The following is a 27,887-nucleotide window of genomic DNA, read 5'->3' on the forward strand; positions in this document are numbered from 1 at the left end:
TTGTTCACACTCAGTCTCTCACTGTCATGTGTAATGCACCGAAACCACAGTTCCCTTTCCACATCTAGGCCCCACAAAACTTTCCATGATTTACCCCAGACACTTCACATGCCCTGGTTCAATCCATTGACAGCTTCTTAGCTGGCAGATCACAATGTGTTCTTTTGAATCTGTAAAAAGCTTAGTCCCCTAATAAATTGTATAAACACCCTTTTTGTTCCTCATTCTTTTATCTGACATCATCACTAATATGAGCCACAGTTTCATAGTTTTCTTCATATATGGTGCTAGAATAAGTATGAAAATCTCTTCTGTAGAAGACATAGAGGGACTGTAAAGTAAAATAAACAGTCTTCCACGGGGCCAACAAAAACAACATGCTTTTCAGCAGGGTAAGCTCAAAACTTCTCCAGTATAGGGAGAACATAGACATAGAGGGCATGTCATTATACTGGGCAGAAACAGATACTATTAAATCATGACTAAACAGTATAAGAGACTTTCATTTTTTTGTCTTTCATACTTGTTTGCCATTTCTCGCATAAATGAAGAACCATCAGAAGCAGACAGAAAAAGCCTTCTTTGCTCACATCTATTCTCTAGCTGTTATTTGTAATGCACCAAAACCACAGTCCCCTATCCATGATTTTCCTGGATGTTCCACTTCAGTCCATTGACAGCATATCGCCTCCTGTGTACCACTTTACTGTCCTGTTTATGCCTTTCATCTTCCTTCATGTTTGGGCACTGTGCTCTCACAATCATTTTCACAGTATCCTTTCATCTCCAGATCAGTTTCCTGATCACCTTGACCCCTCCACTTCTAAATTATATATCCAAATTGTTTACTTACTCATTGTCTCCAGATGCCCAATCGATGTAAGCACATCCTCTTCAGCTCTCTCAGCCATTTTCTTTTTACTACACCTCTGTCTTATCCTTTTTTAACTTATTCGTTTAACCCTTATCACACCAGGTGTCTTCAAACATTTAATTTCCAACATAATCACAGTCTTCCATCATTCTCATCTATAACCAGTTCCATGCATCCATGCAATACCATTTTTGTCCTCCCAGATTGTGACCTTTTTTTCCACACAGTCCTGAATGCTCTTAGACTATTTGCCTCCTCACCCACCCTTTGACTTGTCTCAGTTTCCATAGTTCTTCAAAAGAGTTATTAGTTTAGATCTTGCAGTCTTTTAAGAAAGATGGAAGAACCAGTGGTGATGATTTTCTCCAAGGCACTAATATTTTAACAAAGAGAATTTTGCTGTGCACAAACATCACTGTACAAGGTGAGTGAAACTGTAAATGAGAGTGTTCAGAGACCTTTCATGGCCCTTAATGTTTTGAAATAGGGACCTCACTACTGGTTAATGACTGAAAACACCTGAGCTGTACTTTTTTTAGCATGGCCAAGAGAGGTATATCATCATTTATGCTTGGAAAATCTTAGGTGGCATTTTCCTCGATGCTCACTCAAAAATTATTCCTTTTTTTTTTTTTTTTTTCACAAAAGGCATGGAAGACTGTGAAGTATTACCCTTAAAATCAGAAGGAACAATGAACACAAAAACACCTTGAACATTCATTGTCTAAAATTGTTCAACACTGCCCCAGATAAGTATTTGAGAAGTGTGCAAGACCTGCCAGGCTTCTGTGGTTACATGGGTTTGCCAGCCATGGTTTCCAAGAGCTTTGTTGACCAAAGACCCAACTCAGCAGCTTGGGTCCAGCTCAGGCTGTACAGATAAAAGACCTCTAAAGTGTATGCCAGGTATGCACCATCCACTAATACAGGCCTGTGACATTAACCTCAATCCAGTATTATCACAGTACATCTGCCTGCAGTGTTTTAAGCCCTGTCAGCACACAACGCTTCAGGGACTTTTCGATTTGTGTGATAGTTATGCTCTTGAAAATGGTCCTGTAAATCAAATAATGTAAGGAATGGAGATTTGGAGGTTTTATTATTTGAGAGCAGTACCTTACCGAATGTTATACCTGTGAAAAGCTGCAATATACACTTGCCAGGAAATATAAAATAATATGAAATGTATACTGTAGAATGAATTCTTTTAATAAGATAATAGACTTTCAGTCCTGGTGCAGTTTTCTCTGCAAGGGAAATGTATGTTCTCATGGCATTCTCTTCCAACATAAACTGGTCTCATCCACATTAAAAATTGGCTTAGGAGAATAACTGCTTTCTTGGTAAAGGTCTTGAGGGTTTCTGTAAATTTATTAGCAGCAATTTCATCAGAAGAAGCAGCCTCACTTGTCATCTTGATGTGGTAATTGTAGGGTTTCCTAAAATTTGTGAACCAACCGGGATTTACCTGAAATGTCTGCGTTCCTTCTCCCACTGCTAAATCATATTATACACTCCAGATTTTTGCTTGCTCCACAGACATGCTGACTGGAACACTTTCATGAGTTTGATGTTCAATCCATATGTACATTTATTCCATTCTCTCCATGATTGAACTTTAGGAATATGAGGTCTTAGATGTTGTGATTAATGTTTGATTCTTTTAATTGTCCTTGATCCTCTCTGCAGTATTGCAAATAGTTTGTGAGATTGATTCACTAAGTCTGAGGGCATGTTAAGTATCAGTTGTTTGTTCACCAGTCTTATAATGTTTGAACACATTCACCTTAACCTTAGTCATGATGTCTTTGCACCCGTTAGCACCGCTGGTACTAGAAGATCTTAAAAGATGCTTTGGTAGCATGATGCAAGGGGCAAAAATACATGCAGTATACCATATCTGTAATAAAGCTCTGTAGCACTTTGTGACTATAGACTGTATCCACACCATGTGTATGTATGCATCTTGCATGGCGTTGGCTAGCCCAATGATCACTTTATTCCAAATTTAAGCCTATGTAAAATGAAAGGTACAAGTGGACAATGCATGTTGTTCTAAAAATGACATGAATAGAATACTCTTAAATTGAGAGGTCCCTGTACTCCATCAGATACTCCAACTGCCTTTAGTGTCATTCACCTAAGAAATCTTCAAATTCCATGATAGAGTTTTCCAGAGAGGAGTTCAGTCTCCAACTCTCTTCCAAGTCTTCTTACATGACTTCCCATCATCATCTGTGACCACAGTGTGAAAATTCTCTTGTATGCAGATGACCTCATAATCAAACCACATCACCCTGACACTGTGTAAGCATGACAAACTTACAACACTACATCACATGATTAGAACACTGACCCCCCCCATAAGAGTGTCTGCATATGTACAAGAAGTCCTCAGTCACCATTTTGACCCCAGACATACATGAATTCAATCTGCAAATTTAAAATATTTGGGAAGGAGTGATTCATCACATTTTACCCAACACACATCCACCTAAAAGTCAATTAAACTACAGTTACACGTGGGCCAATCTGTGCCATTAATGACACCCAGAGCACACACACTTGATGTGCGCCAGTATTGGCACACACATATTATCCACCCTGTATCTTTCTGTCACCTTGAATGGGTAATCACAAATAAAACTCAAACCATACTAGTTATATAAGATACACACTTTACATTCTTTTGCCACACCAAAAACACCAACACAGAGGCAACAAGCACACTAAATGCTAACAATACTATTTGAAACCAGGCTTAGAAAAGAAAAAGAATCCTTGTGTATCTTCTACAAAAGATTTATCCTCCATCCTAATTCTCACCTACTTGGTCATCTCCCCTTTCAAGCACAGTATAGCAAAGCTGCAAACAACAGAACATAGAGCATTCAAAACAGTTTGTGACAGCCTGCAACCACAAGCACCCAACATCTACATAACTAAACTGAGATTCTCCCAGTACATTCACATTTTGATATATTCAGTACTCTGTTTCTTATAATAACAATAGACCCTTCTCATCCAAACCACTCAATAGCTACCCATCAACCCCAGGTAAAGATTAAAAGCCAACTCATGCCTCACACCACCAGTCTTTACCCACAAGAAACATGACACTGATAAAACAAAAGATCAAAGTGACCGAACAAGCACTGAGCAACTTTCCACTCAATTTAGTCATAAAACAGCAGTCCAACCAGACATATGCCCATCTGAAAATACACTTCCCAGATATATAGTGTAACACATCTGTGCTTTGGACATCACCCATCTCTACAATGTTATGAACACTAGTTCATCATATTACAAGACCCTTGATACCCAAATTGTAACCTTACTGTAAACACTGGACACACTCATCACTTGTTCTGCTTAAAGTACCCATTTATGGTTGGGAGGAAACCTTACATTAATCACAAATTCAGCTAACAACAGACAGTTTGAATCTAGTCACTAGCATTCTTTATGGTTCCACTTGAGAGATAGGAGTGAGTGGATAAGTACAAACTTTATAGATTTTCTACTGATTCACCATAAAAATATAGATTAAGAAATATACATAGTGTCATCCTTGTTAGCAGTGCAACTATGCTCTGGTCACTCACAGTTATACCTACTGTCCAACTGCTGTCTTTCTGTGTCTCCTATAGGGCCTCAGGCAATATACTGTTCATGGATTGTTCAACTTGGCATCAAAAGTTGTAGAGCAAAAGACATCATACATCCACATGGTTTATGAGGCATGTACACCTGTATTTGCTCCTCAATTGCCTGTAAGCACACCGCAGAGACGTACACATATTGCCATATTTTATGACCTCTTGTACCATTGGATGTGGCCAGCTTCCTGAGGGCTACAGGGATTCCTTGGAACAGACAACTGGGACAGGAAGGCAAGGTAAGGTAAAGTTGGAGGAAGTGAAGCATTTTAGATATCTGGGAGTGGACATGGCAGCAAATTGAACCATGGAAGCAGAAGTGAATCATAAGCTGGGGGAAGATGTGAACGTTCAAGGAGTATTGAGGAATGTATGGAAAGAGAGAATGCTAAGAGAGCAAAAGTGGGTATGTGTGAAGGTTTAGTAGTTTCAACAATATTACATGGATGTGAGGCATGGGCTCTAGAAAAGGTTGTTTGGAGGAGGGAGGATGTATTAAAAATTGAATGTTTGAGGGCAACATGTGGTGTGAGGTGGTTTGATAGAGTAAGTAACGTAAGGGTAAGAGAGACGTATGGCACTAAAAAGAGTTTGGTCGAGAGAGCAGAAGAGGGTGTGGTGAAATGGTTTGGACAGGTGGAGAGAATCAGCAAGGAAAAGTTGACAGAGGATATATGTGTCAGAAGTGCTGGGAACAAAAACAGAGACCAAGTTGGAGATGGAAGGATGTGATAAGGATTTTCTGTGATCATGGCATGAGCATGCAGGAGGGTGAAAGGTGTGCATGGGATAGAGTGAATTGGAACAGTGTGGTGTATGGGGGGGGTCGATGTGCTGTCAGTGGACTGAACCAGGGCATGTGAAACGTCTAGGGTAAACAATGGAAAGGTCTGTGGGGCCTGGATGTGGATAGGAGGCTGTGGTTTCAGTGCATTACACATGACAGCTAGAGACTGAGTGTAAACGAATTTGGCCTCTTTTGTCTGTTTTCCTGGCACTACCTAACTGCAGCTGGGGGCAGCGATGCTGGTTCCTGTGGGGCGGGGTGGCGCCAGGAATTGATAAAGACAAGCAAGTATGAATGTGCACACGTGTATATATGTATTTGTCTGCGTATATGTATGTATATGTATATATGTTGTTATGTATATGTGCATGTATGGGCATTTATGTATATATATATATGTGTGTGCTTGTGAGTGGATAGGCTGTTCTTTGTCTGTTTTCTTGGCGGTACTTTGCTGAAGCAGGGGGTAGTGATGCTGTTTCCTGTGGGGCAGGGGAGCGCCAGAAATGGATGAAGGCCAGCAAGTATGAATATGTATGTGTTTGTATGTCTGTGTGTATATATATATATATATATATATATATATATATATATATATATATATATATATATATATATATATATATATTTTTTTATACTTTGTTGCTGTCTCCCGCATTAGCGAGGTAGCACAAGGAAACAGATGAAAGAATAGCCCACCCACCCACATACACACATACATACCTTATTTATATTTTTTTTTTCTTTTTTTGCTTTGTCGCTGTCTCCCGCGTCTGCGAGGTAGCGCAAGGAAACAGACGAAAGAAATGGCCCCACCCACCCCCATACACATGTATGTACATACGTCCACACACGCAAATATACATACCTACACAGCTTTCCATGGTTTACCCCAGACGCTTCACATGCCCTGTTTTAATCCACTGACAGCACGTCAACCCCGGTATACCACATCGATCCAATTCACTCTATTCCTTGCCTGCCTTTCACCCTCCTGTATGTTCAGGTGCCGATCACTCAAACTCTTTTTCACTCCATCTTTCCACATCCAATTTGGTCTCCCACTTCTCCTCGTTCCCTCCACCTCCGACACATATATCCTCTTGGTCAATCTTTCCTCACTCATTCTCTCCATGTGCCCAAACCATTTCAAAACACCCTCTTCTGCTCTCTCAACCACGCTCTTTTTATTTCCACACATCTCTCTTACCCTTACGTTACTTACTCGATCAAACCACCTCACACCACACATTGTCCTCAAACATCTCATTTCCAGCACATCCACCCTCCTGCGCACAACTCTATCCATAGCCCACGCTTCTCAACCATACAACATTGTTGGAACCACTATTCCTTCAAACATACCCATTTTTGCTTTCTGAGATAATGTTCTCGACTTCCACACATTCTTCAAGGCTCCCAGGATTTTCGCCCCCTCCCCCACCCTATGATTCACTTCCGCTTCCATGGTTCCATCCGCTGCCAGATCCACTTCCAGATATCTAAAACACTTTACTTCCTCCAGTTTTTCTCTATTCAAACTTACCTCCCAATTGACTTGATCCTCAACCCTACTGTACCTAATAACCTTGCTCTTATTCACATTTACTCTTAACTTTCTTCTTTCACACACTTTACCAAACTCAGTCACCAGCTTCTGCAGTTTCTCACATGAATCAGCCACCAGCGCTGTATCATCAGCGAACAACAACTGACTCACTTCCCAAGCTCTCTCATCCACAACAGACTTCATACTTGCCCCTCTTTCCAAAACTCTTGCATTCACCTCCCTAACAACCCCATCCATAAACAAATTAAACAACCATGGAGACATCACACACCCTTGCCGCAAACCTACATTCACTGAGAACCAATCACTTTCCTCTCTTCCTACACGTACACATGCCTTACATCCTCGATAAAAACTTTTCACTGCTTCTAACAACTTGCCTCCCACACCATATATTCTTAATACCTTCCACAGAGCATCTCTATCAACTCTATCATATGCCTTCTCCAGATCCATAAATGCTACATACAAATCCATTTGCTTTTCTAAGTATTTCTCACATACATTCTTCAAAGCAAACACCTGATCCACACATCCTCTACCACTTCTGAAACCGCACTGCTCTTCCCCAATCTGATGCTCTGTACATGCCTTCACCCTCTCAATCAATACCCTCCCATATAATTTACCAGGAATACTCAACAAACTTATACCTCTGTAATTTGAGCACTCACTCTTATCCCCTTTGCCTTTGTACAATGGCACTATGCACGCATTCCGCCAATCCTCAGGCACCTCACCATGAGTCATACATACATTAAATAACCTTACCAACCAGTCAACAATACAGTCACCCCCTTTTTTAATAAATTCCACTGCAATACCATCCAAACCTGCTGCCTTGCCGGCTTTCATCTTCTGCAAAGATGAAACATATATATATATATATATATATATATAATATATATATATATATATATATATATATATATATATATATATGTTGATATGAATATGTATGTATATATGAGTGGATGGGCCATTCTTCGTCTGTTTCCTGGAACTACTTTGCTGATGTGGGAAACAGCAGTTATGTATGATAGATAAATGATATATATGCAGACATACATACGAGACAGAGAGGGGGCACAGCATGGAAAATTGTCTCCTCATAGCACACAAGCAGTGATCTTAATAGTAATCATACTCCCATATCTTACCTTACCTTCCTGTCCCAGGAGTCCCTTCTATCATTAGGAGGCTCCAACGGTGCTCAGGAAGCAGGCCATGTTTAAGACCATAGTTCATAAAGTGTTTTGATGTTGTGTGTATGTCTATGTGCAGAGAGTTCAAGGCAATTGAGCAGTGAGTTCTCAGTGTCTTCTTAATGGTAGTTACATCAGATGCATGAGGCATTTGTAGTGATGGGTGATGTCTAGAGCATAAGCAAGCGAGTGTGACTCATACTTATATGGAGAGCATGGTTTTCCTTGGGTGTATGTCTGGTGGGTTGGAGCCTGAGACTAAGTTGGGAGGTCACTTGTTTAGCACTTGTTGGGTTATTTCGTTGTGTACGTGTTTTGTTGCTGCTATATTTTGTTGTTTTTTGCATCTGCTTGAAGGGTGATAATTAGTTATAGAGTGGTTTAAGTAAGAGAAGTCTATTGTTGTTACATATGGAGTGACAGTGGACTGCAGTACCTAGGTCACAAGCATGTCAAGATGAGTCTACAATAGGAGGATCTTTCTATGATTGTGAAGGTAGTGAGTGTTTGTGGTTTCTATGAAGCCAGTGATTGTTTTGAGTGCACAGTTGTGTGTGGTTTTTACCTTGTATGTTGCATTTGTATTTATGTTATTGGTGTGGGGAAAGAATGTCATGTGTGTCATACATGATACCTAGAATGGGTGGTATTTTGCTCAATGGAAGAGACCATCCATTCATTTGTGACTGGAGGATGTGAGCTGGATCCATGTATGTTTGGTGTTACGAGAGTGATTGAAGCCTTTTCTATGGAGATGCACACATTCTGTTTTGGGTGAACCATTTTTCCATTTGTGTAATTTAATGTGTAATGTTGGAACTGTAGAACAGTGCCATCTACTGTTTAGAATATGGTGGCCAAGGAGAGAGGGGGTGGTGGTGGTCAAGGAGGGAGGGAATAATAGTGGTAAGGGAGGATGTGGTGGCCAGAGATGGAGGGCATGGTGGTGATGAGGAAGGGTGTGGTGGCAAGGATGGAAGGGTGTGATAGTGATAAGAGAGGGAGTGATGGTGGTGAGGGAAGATATGGCAACCAGGGTGGGAGGGCATGGTGGTGGATGAGGGAGAGTGTGGTTGCCCTCCACAGGACCAAGGAGACAAGACTGCGGAAGGCCTAAATGTGCCATTGATGATGATATTGAATTGGTAGGTAAGTAGGTAGATAAATAGATAGACGACCTTCAGAAATATTTTATTGAGAAACTTATTATTTTATTTTGTTGACATCAGATTTATAAACAAGGGTGCTTCAATACAGGGTTAAAGGTTTCATCTTATAACCCATGAATTTTTGGATTTAAGGTGTGTCCTGGCAAGCTTAGGGAAGTATTGTTAAATAACATATATATAAAATTGGTAATTTTATAATTTTTCTACATTGAAGATTATGCTGATAGAAATAAGAATGATAATGATAATCATAAATGTGATTGTAATAATGGTTTATTGGCCATTAAAATAAGAATGATAATGATAATCATAAGTGTGATTGTAATAATAGTTTATTGGCCATTAATATAGTATATATACAGTATGCAAGTACAGATTCTTGGTAAAATGGGCTGATCCTTTAGTGCTTGGACGAGTAGACTCCTCTTGCCTAGACATGATTACTCTCATAAATGTGAAATAGCTTACAGGATATTAGCTTCTTAGAATTAACGTAAAATTAACTGTTTTATCTTTAATACTCATCCTTTTCTTTCAGATAACGATGCTGATGGCATAATATTAAAAAAAGAAAGTGAGCAGCAGCTCATGCAAGACTGTTAATCACTCATAGAAGGTGCAAGAAAGCAAAATGGAGCACATTGCAACTTCTGGTGTAACAGGTGTGACTCATGTAGCAGGCATGGGCACTGTATCAGGTGTGACTGGGGTGGCAGGTGTGACTGGAGTGCAGACCCTGAACAGTGTCAGTGGTGTAACTGGTGTAGGGTCTGTAGCTGGCGTAACAGGTGTAACTGGTGTAGCTTGGTATAATTACAGTCCTGATGCAGTTGGTCAACTCATAACTACAAGTGGACCTGCAGTTCAGGTTGAGCTTGGCAGTCCTGATATTGCACGTCAGTTCAATCAGCAAGTTCAGGCTCAGTATGGTAATCTTCAAGTTCAAGTCCAAGCTGTAGCAGCACAGGCACCAGCTTCCAAGCCCCCTCCATCATCTCCACCTGACCCACTCATGATTGTTAAACAGTCCAAGCCTCGTGTACGTCAAAGTGGAGGGGAACGTGTACCATGTCCCGAGTGTGGGAAGACTGTATCCTGTAATGCAACTCTTAGGGACCATTTGCGTACCCATACAGGTGAAAGACCCTTTGTGTGTAGTGAGTGTAACCTAGCTTTTGCACAGCGTTCTAACTTGCGCATGCACAAACGGCTTCATACAGGTGAACGCCCATATATGTGTGGTATTTGTGGTAAAACCTTTGCTCGTTCATCTCATTTACCAGCACACATGAGAACACATACAGGTGAGAAGCCATATGTCTGTCAAGAATGTGACCATGCTTTTATTACAGCACAGCAGCTTAAGAATCACTACCGTGTTCACACTGGAGAAAAGCCATGGAAGTGTGATTTATGTGATGCAGCTTTCACACATTCATCTTCTCTGTCAACACACAAGAAAAAACATACTGGTCAGAAGCCTTTCCAGTGTGAGAAATGTAAAAAAGCATTCTTCTTTAGCTCAGCATTAGACAAACATATGAAAGTGCACTCCAAAGCACGCCCATTCAAGTGTGATTCGTGTGAGAAGGCATTCAAATATAAGGAGAGTTTAACTGTACACAAAGAAAAATATTGTGGAAAAGAAGTTTCTAAGAAGCCTCGTGCACCTCGTCGCCCTGATGCAAAGAAACCAGGCCCCAAACCAGGCAGTGGCCGGAAATATGTGCAGAAAAGGAAAGGTCGACCCCGTGGAAGACCCCGCAAACGAGGTCGTTGGGGTAAACGAGGAAGACCAAGAAAGTATATAAAGGAAGAAGACGATGAAGATGAGGATGATTTTGATGCTGAGCTTGAAGCAGATGAGGCAGCTACCGATGTTTTGATTGAAGCTGAGGAAGAAGAGAATGATGAGTTTATTCCAGAAGCCACAATAGACCCACTGAAAATTGAAAAAATTGCAACTGAAGATCTTGAGATTCAGCATGAAAAGTTAGAGCAGCATCATGAAGAGATTCAGCACCACCACCAGTTGCAGCATGAGCATTTACAGCATGCAACACATGAAATTCACATTGAGGATGCCACAGCACTTACTATTGTTTCCCCAGAAGAAGCTCAGCAACAAGCAGCAGCAGTAGAAGCAGCAGCTGCTGGAGGTGTACAGTTAGTTACATTACACTCCGAGGTTCCAATCCAGATAGTTTCACATGATCCCCAAGCCCAGGTTACTCATCAGTTAATCACTAGAGATGGTGTACAGATGTGGTACCCACGACAGTATCAGTGAAACCACTGCTGGGGAGTATTCTGTTTCATGTCTGAACTGAACTAAGAAGTATTCAATGATAGTTTGTCATACCCCAGTGTGAAAAAATATTGATTAACTGATAAGTTCTGATTGTATTATTGCTTCCAACTTTGAAATTCATTTAGTTTTAATTTTCACATGATTTACAAGGTTACTTCAAAAAATTCCTGTGTCTAGTATTGTGCCTGCTAGAAGTCAAGATTATGAAATTATTTAAGATTTTGAAAGTTGATAATTGAATATAAAATAAAAGTTCCAGTGCCAGTGGGAGGTCTTCAGACCCTCATCATACATAGGATAATTGAAAACAGCTCACTCTTGTAGACTGAGAGCCTCTTTTTCATATAGTACTTCTTCACTAAAATGAATCATCAACATTATATCATTAAGAATGGATATCCTCTCCATTACATCATAATTTCATTTCATGTACATTTATGTATTTAAATTGTAAGTTGCATGTACTGATGCAAGTTTATGAAGAAAATAATTTCCTTATTCAGCTTTTGGTGCTCAGAACCTTTTATATAGCTGAATCATTTATTTTAGATATTACTGCAGTATTCAGTTTTTATTATATGCCAGATGTGGCAAAAATACATGTATGTGTGAAATTTTATTATGAAAGTCCTGTAGTGCAATGGACTCTCAAAGGGAATATTGACCAAATGAATGCTTTTCTGACTTTGACAGATTCTTCAGAGGGAGAATAGGTCATGAAAATTTCAAGATATGTAATTTTCAGAGGCAAAATAATTTTCATCCTCTCACAGGTTGAAAACATGTTATTTGCAGTTTTGATGTTAGTGATGCAAGTATGCCTGAGGCTATATTAAAATATCTGGTTATTTCTAAAACACAGGCTTCATTAAGTAAATTTTGTATATGATGCCAAAATATGCTAATTTTCACTGTTGATGACAAGCAAAACTGACTCATGCTAACACTGCATTGCTGGTCCTAATGTTTTGATTGGGTGCTGTACTCTTAGATAAGAATTAAAGGTTAGTTGGCCTGTTATAGCCCCAGGACCCCTTTGTTCAAGGGGTTCTGAGGTACTTGCAGCTTTAAGGCTCTGCTGTACTTGTTAGCAGCAGGGACATGATGGCTTCTTTGAAATGAGTTCTTTGACATGAATGTATTCATTTTCATCAACTAATGAAGATGTAGCCTTGTGAAAGGTGATTTTTCACTTGTATTATAACCTCAAACAGAAAGAATCTGGTAACACAGACACACGCACACTTAGAGGGAAAAAGAAGTGGGAGACCAAATTGGAGATGGAAGGATGGAGTGAAAAATATTTTGAGTGATCGGTGGCCTTAACATACAGGAGGGTGAGAGGCATGCAAGGAATAGAGTGAATTGGAACAGTGTGGTATACCGGGGTCGATGTGCTATCAATGGACTGAATCAGCATGTGAAGCATCTGGAGTAAACCATGGAAAGGTCTGTGGGGCCTGAATGTGGATAGGGAGCTGTGGTTTTGGTGCATTACACATGGTAACACATGTATACACAAACACACTCACACATGTGCTCAATGAAATGCTAGTGAAAAGTATTGAAAACATATCTTGACATTTTGAAGTGAGACTGAATCTGCTTATGCCATGGTTTTTTCATGCCAGATGGGTTACCTCTTAATTATAGATGCATCTTCAGTGTCTTAACTAACAGGTATACAACTGGAATACTTAAGTTATACATTTTTAGTATATAATTTCCCCAATATTTTAGGATCCATATTCTTTAAAGCAGGGGTCCCAAACCAGTTACTGCACACTTGTTGAAAAATTTTCTCAAATTACTTCTGTATATCTTTTATAATTTTTTTTTCACTCAAATAATCTCATAATATGTAATAAATTACTGCAATGTGAACAATAGGATCAAGGCAAGTAATAATAAACATCATTTTGACACTTTTGAGAGTTATTCTAATATCTTTTAGTATATAAAAGTAATAGGAATGAATACTTCCGAATTAAAAAGAAAAAATCTAAAGAAAAAAATTGAGTGGTTAAAATGTTTGCAGAAATGGCAAAAAGTTTGAAAACTAAGATAAAAAGGAGTAACACATGGCTTGAATATCAGATGAGTGTCAGTGGTTAGATTCGTCCGAGGTTCACAGTTGTAAGTTAGATTTGTTAGAGTGCCCTTGACAGTATGAGTGGTTTTCTATTGTCAGTGTGAGTGGGCCTGTTAAGCATATAAGATGTACCATTTTTTCAGGGAATGGGATGAACTATCATTCCTCTGATATTAAAGGTAAATTGCCAGTTTTTTCATGCAGCACTGCTGTTGCAGTACCAGAAAAATGTGGTTGAGAGGCATTTCCTAATAGATCTTAGAAACCATGTTACTGGTTATGTGATTGATTCAAGAATTAAGGTAATCAGTGATCTGAAAACTAATCCAGCATCATAGCAAACATTTTTACAAGGCATGTAAAATTGAAAATTTCTGCAACAGCATCCTTCCGAATTATTCACTTGCTTGTAGAATGGAAATGAGTATAAAAGATGGTTAGTTAGTGAATAGTTATGGTGTCTGGTGAAGATGCTTCTTTTGAAGTAAAATAATTTTGCAACTATCTGGTAAAACAGTAACAAGTAGGATTGAGACTGTTTTAATCAAAATGCAAGATCATTTGATGAATGATTCACTAAAATGTGTCTGATTTTCTTTGCAACATAGTAGTACACAGACGTCAGGACAGTGCCCAGTAGAAATATGTTATGAATGGTGTAAAGTGCTTTATCTGTTAAAGAAATAGTAAAAATAATGCCATTTATCAAAACTTTTAAGTCCTTTGCCACAGAAAGTATTACACCTGCCACAGCTAGCATTTATTACTGCAAGTTGAGCATCTGCAATAAGCCAAACAAAATGAGTTCTTTGGCCCCTATATTTGTCTTTCCAAGAATTCACCTCTGAGTGCTGCAACATCCATATGAAAGTTTTTTGTGAAAGATTTTTTATTTCTTTGTTTATGTATTTTGTTTTGGTAACCTTGCAACATATACTGTGAAGCACTTTTAGAGAATACTGAAGCAGTTATAAAGATCTACACAGTGAAGTTTGATGGTTCAGTAACAGAGAAATACTTGCGAGGATTCAAGACCTGATAGACGAGGTATAGGAGTTTCTGAAGTTAAGAAATGGGCATTATGTTTAACTTAATGACAGGTTTTGATTGATAGAGTTTGCTTTTCCTTCTGTACATCTAAATCTGAGCAGTTTTAACTTGGGAATGTAAGGTTAAACACAATACTCAAATAATTACTGTAATTAGTGAATTCAAATGGAAAGTGGATGTGTGGATATCATACATAAAAATCACTTATACCAAATGTAAAAAGATGGTCAGACTCGAGGTGAAAGTAGTTGTTTCTCTGCTCTTTGTAAACCACAATTAAGCATTTTGGTAAGAATTTAGTAAAAGATTTCAAGAGTATATGGTTGTAGAACCGTCAGTGAAGGTTTTTGTGAATCCATTTGACGGTTAATGTTTCTGAATCTTCTTTTTCTTTAAGGGAATCATTTTAAGATTGAAATGAAAGAACTTGAATTGAGATTATTTACTCTACATTGCGACTGACAGGGTTAAAATCTTTTGCAAATGGTGACAATTTTTTGAGTGTTGTGGACACAGACAAATATTTACTGCTGAGAAACGTTTCTCTTGTAGTATTAAATCTTATTCAGGATCAACCTATCTTTTTGAGTCTGTTCTTTACCATGAGGTCCACACCCTATGATAAGCTTGCTAAAGAAATGTATACTCAAGACTCATCAAAAGTAATGTAAAATCAAGTCTCTAGAACTACTTAATCTGGTGCCTGCTGCCTTTTGGTCAAATTTCTCAGAAAATTTTAAGTACAAAAAGGTTGGGGACCCCATCTTTAAAGCTTTGTTAGATCATTATTAATGGAACTTTTCCCTTAGGTTAGCCAGCCATTCTGCATTTTGAAAGTTGACATTATGTCAGCATTTATTATGTAACTGTTTGAGGTGGTATTGTACATGATGGTTTGATTACTCTTGAAATGAAAAAAAGATGGAAAATTTTACAAGATAAGACATCCCAAAATTAAATGTTAAATTAGTGTTCTCTTATATTGCCATGTTATAAGTGGTAAGTGTAAGTGTTATTAACTATGTTATATTTTAGATATTTTTTGTAATAGAACTTAAGGTGGATTTTGTCTCATTCTTTCAACCTTCTACTCTGGGTCCAATACCTGTTCTACATTACAATGCAGGGTACATTTGGTGTCATTTTGAGGTTATGAACGTACAAAAATATTAACAAAGATACTTAGAGCCACTAATCACATTATTATTGTATTCCATCTCAGGAAAGAGTGTAAAAATGTCACTTGAAAGAAATGAATCAATTGTGTTCAGTCATCTGTTAGGTTATTCCACATATGTAGTCATGCTTGAATCTCTAACATTATATGCAAAACAAATGAAAATGACAATGTGTTCAAAGGCTTGAGGTAATATTGAATCTGTCTCCAGATATTAAAAGAGCTGTGAGCTATTATTCATAGAGTATATTCCTGAAATATTTGCTTAGGACCATATTCATAATAAATCATTGTATGTATCATGACATGTAATTATTAATCACAATAAATGCTGAGAAAAAAAGAGATTCTTGAAGTTTTTGCCAGGTAAACTTTTGTCATTGTAAATGATAATCAGTTTTGCATGACTGTTACATGGTATTTTCTCACCTTTGGTTGTGGGGTCTTGTTGTTCAAGTAAATAGATGTGAACAGTCACCACTGTAGAAAGTTAGTAAGCTTTATTTAAATGAGGAAAAGTGTGTATGAAGAATTGCACTTCAGCAAGAAAAGCACACATGCTCTTCCTGGCTTTATTGATTGTACAGTCGGTATCCTTTAGGGTAAATTTCTCTCTGCATTATTGTTGGGTACAGTCCAAAAAGCACTTGTATCTCTCAACACAAGCAAGGTATATGGAGCAAGCATCCTTCCTCATACTTCTGAAGTTCTGATTCTTGATTTAATTATTTTTGCTTATTTAAAAACTGAAAATTTTTATTTCTTCTTGGAACATGAAATGGTGCAGCCTTTTCCAAAGTTTTAGAATCTTTCTTCACCTTGTATTTACAGCCATCTATTTCATCAGTGTGTCTTTTGCAAGGCAAAATCCACTGGTGATATCCTTTACTACAGAAACCTATGTTGTAGCTCTTGGTATTATAAAAGCTCTTGATAGGGTATGACATTGCAATCTCATTTTGAAGTTCCCCCTTTTGGCTTTCCTCCCACATTTTATTCTTAGACGTGTAGCCTCTCCTTGTAGTGTACATCGTCCCAAAGATGAGAACATTGTCAGGATTCAGGAAGGTGCTGTTTTTATTTGAGTCCCCTAAGGGTATGCTGCATCAGATGCTCAAGTAGTAATCATGTTACCCTACCCAAATGACCTAACATTGAAATCCATGCTCCCAGACCTTTTCAACACCTCCCAGTCATTTGTACTCCTTCCATGCAGATACCATCCATACTTTTTTTCCCTACAGTAACTTCCTTATCCATCCACTCACTATCATTTCTCACAACACACCTTCACCTACACAAGTAAGCATTTCTGCTCTAAATACCTCCCATGTCTCTTTCAATCCCCTTGTTTCTCTGCTACTCTCTCTCTCTCTCTCTCTCTCTCTTGTTAACTCAGCATGCAGGCTTTTTTTCTTAGCCCATTCACTTTCACCACTTCTACCCACGTGCAATTTTCTCTTCTGCTAAAGCCACTAAAAACATTCACTCTTTTCCACCAGGTGGTGTTCATATATCCCACCTGTTGCTCTTTTTATGTAGACTTCCAACAACCTTGTTTTACATGCATTGCAATTAGCTTTTGATCCATTAATGCTTGTTGATCTTTAACCTTATTCACCCATGTATATTTGTGTATGGACCTTTTTTTTTAAAAGTATTTCCTATCACTGGTCATTATCCAATACACCATCTCAAAGAAGTTTCCCATATGTCCCAGTTCAAGCTACGAACAGAGATGATTGGGTGGACACCAAAAGAAAAAGTCAACACGGGGGATCCTGAGGCACCTGTCCAAGATATTCTAATATAACTTCAACACCCTGGTGGATTGACTAGACTTTACGGTACCTTACATCTTAACAAGGTATTCTAGGTCAAGCTCAAAACAGAGTCAGGAAAAGGAAGGCTCGGCATCATCTCACCCCATTGTGCGCCAAGAACTATTCAGTAGGCCCTTCCATCTTCCCAGCACTCAAGAGCAAAATGGACATTTTTGCCCCTAGAAACTGGTGCCTTTGAAGCCCTTTTTGGTATAACAATGTGAACTGTAATATTTTTTGTGAGCTTTCTCTCATTGATAGTTATTATTCATCTCCATGCACATAAATGGGTCCTGAAATTTTGCTCCTGTCAAGAAAATAAAAAGATGTCTTGAAGCTGACATTAGAGGTATACAAGAGGACAGGGCTGCCCATCACCCTGCACCTTAAGCAGAGTTTCGCCAAGCCTGCGAAAACCAACCGTGTCCCCATGGAAGTATTAGGCGCAGTGGAACGTTTCAGGATGAAAGGATGACATGTTGCAGCACCAGTGAGATGTCACAAAAAAGCAGACTATTGTGTTGTGGTGCACAGCAGATCTTCCAGCAGTTACTCCTGGGTAGAGACTTTTAATCGATTCCGTCACTGGTCCTCCTAGAGCAACAGCCCTTGCGTTGTGATGACGAAAAGTGGTACTGGTCATGTCTCAGAACCCATGAATGGACTAAAGCGGCCGAGTCAGGCACCTGTAACTTTGCAACGTTTGTTCGCTCACTATGATAGCGGGCCGCTCTCATTCATTGTAACCGGGAACTGGTAGAGGTGATGGGACCACTGCCAGTCACAGTGGCCGAGAACAAGAATAATGGGACCACGAGGATAAGGCTGGGAGTAAGTATAAATTTTAGCAGGTCAGTAGCAGGCTTTCCAGCAGCGATGACGGAGCTTTCGTAATTCATTGGGTAACCAAAAGCTATAATAAAGGCATCAAAAATATCTCTTGGATATAACATCGCTTAGAATAGCAGACTAACAGTATCTGTACAGGGAACCATATGATAATTCAGAGCCGTGAAACACAATTAGCTAAGTGGTAAGCGTTGAACTTTTCGATATGTACCCATATCTAAATTAGTACCTTCTTTTTCTGTGATCAATTTATTATAGGATATTTTACAAAGGAATGTGACTTTCTGATTTAAAGGCCTCGATCTCAACTCATAATTTTTAAACTTGGGTTGTTCCTGTCGGATATGCGAAAAATATCGCTCCTATTTAGAGAAAAAAAAATTGTGCTGGTAGATGATCGTTCTTGGTCTTTAGGCCTAATGGCTACCAGGGTCATTAAGGCCGTCAAGGTCAGGTTAGAGTGAGTCACAAAACTTGAAAAACTGCTTCTGGTTTTCAAGATACTTGTATGACCTTAAACACATTACACATGGCTCTTCGTGACGTGTGTTGAATGGTCTGCGACGACATAAACAAAAGTTGCAATCCGGATTTCTAGGCGGATCTGACCCTGGTGGTCTGAAACAGTGGGGACAGGCCTAATATCTGATTAATTTCCTTGAAACAAATATCTCTTTGACAAAATCTGTTTACAGAAATCATGTGTATCATAATTATATTTAAGGACACTTCTTATTATGATTTTTGCTGCCAGTATTGACTAGAAATACAGTTTGAGTAGTGTTTATCCTTCTTCAAAATAAAATAAGGATACATGATGTGGCAACGTTGGATACGTGATGCTCTCATTCATGAGAAGTCTTATTTATGACTTTTGAGTAACTGTTTATAAAGTTATTGAGTGTTAGCTGTTCATTTTACATAAAGGAAGTAGTAATGGTGAACATTAACTTTTATTCATATACATGCCACACGAAGTTATTTTTTTCACGAATCATTACAATGGCATCATTATATCACAATGCTGAATATGAATATGAATACGAAGCGGGTAAGGAGTCTTACATCCAACGGTTTTCTGACTAAGAATGGTTTTATTTGACGTTATAATTGATGTTATATCTTGTGTATGGCGGGAGGCGGCAACAGCGGAGGGCGGCACAACTGCCGCCTCGAGAGTCCGGTTTTCTCACAGCTAAACAAAGATACCCACCCCTGAGCACCAATTATTTTCGAGCACACTCGTGTTTGTGGAGTTTCTGGTTTGTTTCACGAAATGACAGTACATCAGGATTAGTGAAGGTGAGTCAGTATAAACCTATGTCCCAGTTGGATACTGATATGAAAGAGTGAGGTTGAGGATTGAGGTTGATCTGATTTATGGAGTAGCTTGAGAACATCAAGTGAACTTCATCTGAATGAGAGTAACCATATCACAGGGCGTCACCTGCTCCTAATATGTGTTGTTACAAGTATGTGTAACATGTTGTAACGTCGGGTTGTTACTGGGTAGTTGTTCAGTGTTTATAATGTGGCAGTATATCAACCCGTTGTCTGGGTTTATTGTACGAGGAACCTCCTGTCATCCATAGACTTAGTGTTTTAGTTTGCGTTTGTTCATGCAGTCATTGAAAGACAACTAGGTAAGACACCAGCATTTTCTAGCATTAGAATATCGTAGTATTCCGCTTGCTTGAATAATGTAGCTCAAATCGCCAAGTTTTAGTAAACAAGTGTGCTATTTAAAAAAAAATTATGGTACAATAGTAATTTAGGAGTAATGCAGAAATAATGTATTGATACGGAGGAAATGCATGTTAATAATCATTATCATATAGTCGGCAGAGTTAGTACTACTGGTACTACTTAATTTGCAACAATATGTATTTTATGATATTAGATAAGGTGATAGAGGGTTTGCATTAAAGATCATTAAAAATATGAGATTATGTGAACACAAATAGATTTAAAGTTGATATGAGTTGACAAAAATAAGCTATGGATTTGGAGGATATATATCAGTAAAGAAAATCCCCCAAATTGGTATACTTCCTTGTGTTTTAGTTTGATTGGTTTTTGAATGGACTGCTTTAAGGCGAGCACATGGCTTATATGTATATATATATATTTTTTTTGAGTGGTTATTTCACATATCAACTCATTACATACTTTATATTACTTTTCAGTTGTAAATTTTTTATACTAATTCTAGTACGCATTATGTTTATATAACATACCCTACATTTTTACATCAAAGTTTATTTTACGTAGAAATTATGTAAATTATTGTGTTAACAATTAATGATGTTATTAATTAATTCATATTCATAATATATGCAATAATATTAGAGTAACTGTGTATGTATATTAAAACAAATTAAATTTTCATTAGTCATTGTTTAACGTGGGAAGAGAATGGGAAATTGATATACACTTTATGATTAATTGATATATGACTTGTATGTAGGAGTACAATTGATTTGGGGATGTATATGAGGAAGTGGCAGGAGGTGAAGAGGAAGGTGCAGATGTTAAAATAAGAGGGCAAATGAGAGTTGGGGTGAGTGAATATTGGTAAACTTTAGGGAGAAATATATGTTTTGGGAAGAGGACAATAAATGTGCAAAAAACAAGAGAACAAATAAGAACGTTGGTGAAGGGGACAAAAGGGGAAGTGGTAGCATAATGATGAAGTGAGGAGATTGAGTTAGTATTTTCAAGGAATGTGGAATGTATGTGATGATAGGGTTGCAGATGTAGGATATTTTGGTCAAGTTGCTATGTGAAGGGAGAGTGGTTTAGTGAAGACAGAAGAGTTGGTGAAGGTCATGTGTAAAGTTATTTACCTGTGACCTACATACCCCAGGATACCATATACCTGCAACCTGCTCTGAAAACAGTGCATTAACCTCCCTCACCACCCACTTTGTAAGCAGACCCACATTCACCAAGAACCTTTTCACTGCATTTAGTAACATTCTGTTTACACAATATATTCATAGCACCTTCTATATTGCCCCTCTATGCAGTTCTTAAGAACCATCATGTGTTTTAGACTAATATACTATTTAAGTTCAGTATAGACTCATTATAGTATATCCCCATGCTAACTCTTCAAATCGAACAAGGTACAGTTTAGCATTGAAACCTTCCCCATAGATGTACATACTGCTTTTGAGAATTTGACTTTTTAGAATGCAGAAAAGGTCATGGAAGCTTTCTACATGATATACATTGTTTTATAAGATTCATTTTTTTTTATGTATATTGAAAATTGTTCCATTTGTTCTTATCATATGTTTATACATGCATGCATACATATATTGATGTAATTTTTTAGCACATTTGCGCAGGCGCAAATTTCTTTCAGAGTGCCTTTGGAGGGGAGGAGGTATGTTTTTCCAGAATGGGGTCTTACAGTTGATCAAAGAGGACTTATTTGGGATGCTTCTAGATGTAATGTCTTCAACAGAACTCTTATGATTGATAACTTATTTCCCCCTTGTGGTGGTAATGAGTTTATTTTAACCAAAGCTTCCTTTTCAAGTTTGTCAGTTGAGACTTATTATGCCCAACATTGGTTATAAACTTTAATTTATTTTTTCTTTTCCTATTCAGAATTTTAATGTTTGTGCTTATTGATGAAAAATATCATTTTTACAGACAAAGGACCCATTTGAAGCTATTTTGTGGCAGTTGCAGTTACAAGATAGCAGGATGGCACTTCCACCCAACTCAGTCAACATGAACACTCTGTACATGGACCATCTTGTGCCAGTAGGGCAAGCTGGTCACACAGGATGGTATGACTATAATACATTCAATAACTTGCTGGTCTCCCCACCTATGCAAGCCCCACAAATAGCAATGCCTCAGCACCCTCACCATCCTCAAGAAATTGTTTCTGCACCTAGACCCAAGCCACCTGCACCCCGACCAAAACCCCGCTCAGCAACTACAGAACGTGCTTACTATTGTGATGCATGTGGTGCTTCATTTTCAAATTCATCCAACTTGAAGTCTCATTCCAGGATACATTCAGGAGAACGTCCATATGTCTGTGAACAGTGTGATGCATCTTTTGTGCAAAGCTCTAATTTAAAGGCACATCGGCGCATTCATACAGGTGAACGTCCATACAGGTGCTCTGAATGTAATCAAACCTTTTCTCGCTCTTCACATTTAACTGGCCATAAAAGAACTCATACAGGTGAAAGACCATATATATGTGGCATATGTCAGGATTCATTTGTTACTAGTACACATTTAAGAAATCACATGCATAAACATACTGGAGAGAGGCCATTTGCTTGCCAGATATGTAAGGCTGCATTTGCCCAAAAAGCGTCTTTACAAATTCATATACGTATTCATACTGGTGAAAGACCATATAAATGTGTTGACTGTGCTGCTGCTTTTCGCTCGAAAGGGGATTTAAGAAGTCATCGTAAACTTCATACTGATGAGAGGCCTTTTGAGTGTTGTCGATGTGGTAAAGTTTTCAAAACAAATCAATATTTGCAAAAGCATCTGAAGAAATGTGGAGCTCCTCCCACTGGCAAGAAACGTGGACGTCCACGAAAGTTACTTTCTGCAGATTCTATGATATCGTCAGTGCCCAAGAGGACAGTTAATCGTAGTGGACGTGGTAGAGGGCGGGCTAGGGCAAAACGAGGAAGACCAAGAGGAAAGCCAACTCGTATTACTCGTCACACAAAGCTTGATGAACAGGGTCAAATAATTCGTGATGGTGATTTTGTTGATGAACCAAGTGCTGGAATTGAAGAAATTATAGCACCTGGGAAAGTTACAAATGGGGATATTATAGAAGCAACAACTAGTACAGAACATCCGCAGCAACAACATGGTGTGGATACCCAAGTTGATCCTTTAGAACAGCAGATTCAGCAAGTTCTTCCTGATTTAAAGGTATCTCCAGATAGCTTTGAGGAAATTCCAACAAATGGTATGGACCAGGTAACAGATGTGGATCAGACTCTCCATATTGCTCATGTTGAGCATATTGAGCACATGCCAATTGAAGCCATGGAACGGGTTGTTCAGGTAACTCATTATTGAATATAGATATGTAGTAGGTAGACATTTTAGCTACAATCAATATTATTATTGACTTTATTTACTTTTTCAGTTGTAGTTACAATAATTTAATTTTAATATAAAATAAATTTACCAGGGTCTTGTAATTATTTTGTATATTATGTTATTGCTAATATTTACTTAAAGGCAAAGCCTTTAGAAGTAATACTGTACCTTTGATTGAGCTGATTATCATATTTTTTGTAACCAAGGTAATCTCTTGAAAAAATTTGATTTACTGAAAATTCATTGGCTATAATTAAGGTAAAGTATCATCTTTGATTGTAATTAAGGTAATTGATCATTTTTCAGAAATTCTATTTTCCACTATTGCAAGGCAAGATATGAGGTTTTTTCATGACCTGAGGAAAAAAAAGGTTTGTATTGAAATGTTACATCAAAAATATTTAAACTAGTGTGTTTGGTCATCCAAAGAAAATGTGAAAAATAGTCAAAGCAAAGGATTCCTCTGCATTGTTTAGTAGCTAGACTTTACAACAATTTATGTCTTTCTAATTTTGAGATGATTTTATTTTCTTGATCTGTGGTAATATATTGGTTATGTTCTGAGGGTGAATTGTGATATCTTGATCATGAGATGATTGTTGGTATTTGCTTCTCAAATACAACTGTATCACAGAGTATATGGTATCATATGCCATATGTGGATAGGGAGCTGTGGTTTCAATGCATTACACATGACAGTTAGAGAATGGATTTTCTGAGCGAATGCGGCCTTTCATCGTCTGTTCCTGGTGCTACCTCGCAAATGCGGGAAACGGCGATCAAGTATGAAAAAAATAATTGTAGACCATATTTAACTTCAGGTGAGCCTTATATCTTTTTAGCATGTGAAATTTGTTGCCTTAACATGTATGGCTTATAATTTTTAAAGGCTTTGTGTTAATTTTAGGTAAAGAAATTTTGAATTTGCTATCCTTATAGTATAGTCACATTGGATAGACTTTGTGGTATTGAATAATCATTTGTTCAGTAGCAGAATGAATAAGATGGGTAAGGGTTGAAAAAGGACTTTAATTTTCAGCCATTGCTTTTTATGAGTATGAGCTTGGATGGTTTGGATACAACATGAGGGATGCACAGTGGTTTCTTTTGCAATAGGTAGATCATCGTTGATGGTATCTGAGTTTATTTATTTAATACACAGTTAATACATTTCAAGTAAATTTACCATCATGTATGTAATAAAGGGCTCTGTGTCTTTTTTATTTCAGTTTTTCTTTGCTTGATATTGTAATACAGGAATTTTGTTGATATGAGGTACATATGCTGTAATATGATGCTAGGGTTCTAGTCATAAGTTAGAGTTTATGTAGATTTTAAGAATCATGAGATTTTCTTACAGGGGCAAAATTGGTTTACTTGATACCATGAAAGACATGACAGCATAAGTATTTACCGTACTTGAGTGTTACCATTGTGTGGCAATGGTGTATTATCTTTGGTCACTAATAGACATTAGGGAAGACTCACCTTACAAGCTTACCATACTGAGTGACATTTGCCTCCTTTGTATGTTTCTGATATTAGAATTTTTTAGATTATGAATACTATCCCTTATGCCATCATGAAAATATTTGTTATATAAAGTATTTTTTATATGGAAAATTACTTTATATCATGCTGAACTTGTTATGCTTTTTCTCTATATTATTTATGCTTTTAAGTCTCACTTGTCAGAGTTTATAACCAAAATGCTGAATTTTTAGTTGGAAAACTGGATTTTTATTTTCTATTAAACTTGAAATATTGTTAGTATTGTTTTAGGGCTTGTTGTTGGTCCTCATACAACAGGAATGGTTTAGATACGTAGTGGCTGAGGTGCTAGGTGCATCAAGTAAAGTAGCTTCAGAAATTATTGTTGCAGGGTGTGACTGACGACTACTGAAAACATATGTTTAACTTGTTATGTGTCAGGAGGGTTGGTACATTTATCCTCACAACCCCTTACTTATGTACTAATATAGCAGGCATGAGGTTCACAGTCAATGTGTTTGTTTCATTATGGTTTCATGCTATGTTTGGCCGAATAATGAAAGACAGTTTGATCATGGTAAATGTGTTATGAATTATGAACCACATGCCATGAACCACATGAGCACGCTGGGTGTAAGACAGAGGCAATATGAGGCAGTAGTGCCTTACACATTCCAATCAATATGGAAGCCTCACAGGGAATATGAGGAGCTATTATTGCCCTTCATAACGAATGATTACAAATGTGTGGTAAGATTATGACAAAGTATATGTCCATACATCAACGGCAACATATGGCCGGAACAACTGGCACATCCAAATACCTATTGTCATTGGTCTCAAAATGTTCACACTAGAGTACACACTGATACTTTCTAGAGGTAGTATACAGGAATAGATGAAAATGAATTTGTAGACTAAAACTTAATAATGCACATGACAGCTAGATAATGGATGTGAATGAATGCTGCCTTTCTTCATCTGTTCCTGGCACGAACATGCTAAAGTGGGAAATGGCATTCAGGTATGAAAAACCTAGTACCCACATGGTGTAAAGACAGCACTGTTACAACTCAATCCAGTTGTTCATCCTCCCCTTGGGTTTTTTTGATAATTGGGTACATAGCTTGGGATGGGATGCATAGTGTATATGAGATGGCTGTGATAAGGGCACTCTTGCCTGTGCCAACCAGCTATGAAAAGGTAATATTATTATTATATCATTATTATACTTTTCGCTGTCTCCCGCATTAGCGAGGTAGTGCAAGGAAACAGACGAAAGAATGGCCCAACCCACCCACATACTCATGTATAGATATACACGTCCACACACACACACATATACATGCCTATACATTTCAATGTATACATACATATACATACTCAGACATATGCATATATACACATGTACATAATTCATACTTGCTGCCTTTCTTCATTCCCGTTGCCACCCCGCCACACATGAAATGACAACCCCCTCCCCCTGCATGTGTGTGAGGTAGCGCTAGGAAAAGACAACAAAGGCCACATTCATTCATACTGTCTCTAGCTGTCATGTATAATGCACCGAAACCACAGCTCCCTTTCCACATCCAGGCCCCACAAAACTTTCCATGGTTTACCCTAGACACTTCACATGCCATGGTTCAATCCATTGACAGCACGTCGACCCCGGTATACCACATCGTTCCAATTCACTCTATTCCTTGCAAGCCTTTCACCCTCCTGCATGTTCAAACCCTGATCGCTCAAAATCTTTTTCACTCCATCCTTCCACCTCCAATTTGGTCTCCCACTTCTTTTTTCCTCCACCTCTGACACATATATCCTCTTGGTCAATCTTTCCTTACTCATTCTCTCCATATGACCACACCATTTCAAAACACCCTCTTCTGCTCTCTCAGCCACACTCTTTCTATTACCACACATCTCTCTTACCCTTTCATTACTTACTCGATCAAACCAGCTCACACCACATAATATCCTCAAACATCTCATTTCCAACACATGCACCCTCCTCCACACAACTCTATCTATAGCCCACGCCTTGCAACCATATAACCTTGTTGGAACCACTGCTCCTTCAAACATACCCATTTTTGCTTTCAGAGATAATGTTCTCACCTTCCACACATTTCTCAATGCTCCCAGAACTTTCGCCCCCTTGCCCACCCTGTGACTCACCTCCGCTTCCATGGTTCCATCCACTGCCAAATCCACTCCCAGATATCTAAAACACTTCATTCCTTCAGTTTTTCTCCATTCAAACTTACCTTCCGACTGACTTGTCCCTCAACCCTACTGTACCTAATAACGTTCTTATTCACATTTACTCTCGGCTTTCTTCTTTCACACACTTTACCAAACTCACTCACCAGCTTCTGCAGTTTCTCACCGGAATCAGCCACCAGCACTGTATCATCAGCAAACAGCAACTTACTCACTTCCCAAGCCCTCTCATCCACAACAGACTGCATACTTGCCCCTTTCTCCAAAACTCTTGCATTCACCTCCCTAACAACCCCATCCATAAACAAATAAAAAACCATGGAGACATCACACACCCCTGCCACAAACCAAGATTCACTGAGAACTAATCACTTTCCTCTCTTCCTACTGGTACACATGTCTTACATCCTCAATAAAAACTTTTTACTGCTTCTAGCAACTTGCCTCCCACACCATATATTCTTAATACTTTCCACAGAGCATCTCTGTCAACTC

The 27,887-nt window shown here is 38.3% G+C and overlaps 1 protein-coding gene across 1 annotated transcript in view; it reads left to right on the forward strand.

Moving 5' to 3' along the window:
• LOC139765143 (uncharacterized) overlaps positions 1 to 27,887 on the forward strand; it is a 78,095-nt gene that overhangs the window by 19,979 nt on the left and 30,229 nt on the right. Inside the window, exons 2-5 of the mRNA XM_071692336.1 lie at positions 9,806 to 11,554; positions 13,850 to 13,972; positions 19,689 to 19,871; positions 22,233 to 23,645. Coding sequence (XP_071548437.1) covers positions 9,899 to 11,554; positions 13,850 to 13,972; positions 19,689 to 19,871; positions 22,233 to 23,645 — 3,375 coding nt within the window. The 5' untranslated portion in view covers positions 9,806 to 9,898. The remainder of the gene's footprint in view (positions 1 to 9,805; positions 11,555 to 13,849; positions 13,973 to 19,688; positions 19,872 to 22,232; positions 23,646 to 27,887) is intronic.

Source organism: Panulirus ornatus, chromosome 53, assembly GCF_036320965.1.
Source record: "Panulirus ornatus isolate Po-2019 chromosome 53, ASM3632096v1, whole genome shotgun sequence".
In the NCBI taxonomy this organism is placed as follows: Eukaryota; Metazoa; Arthropoda; class Malacostraca; order Decapoda; family Palinuridae; genus Panulirus; species Panulirus ornatus.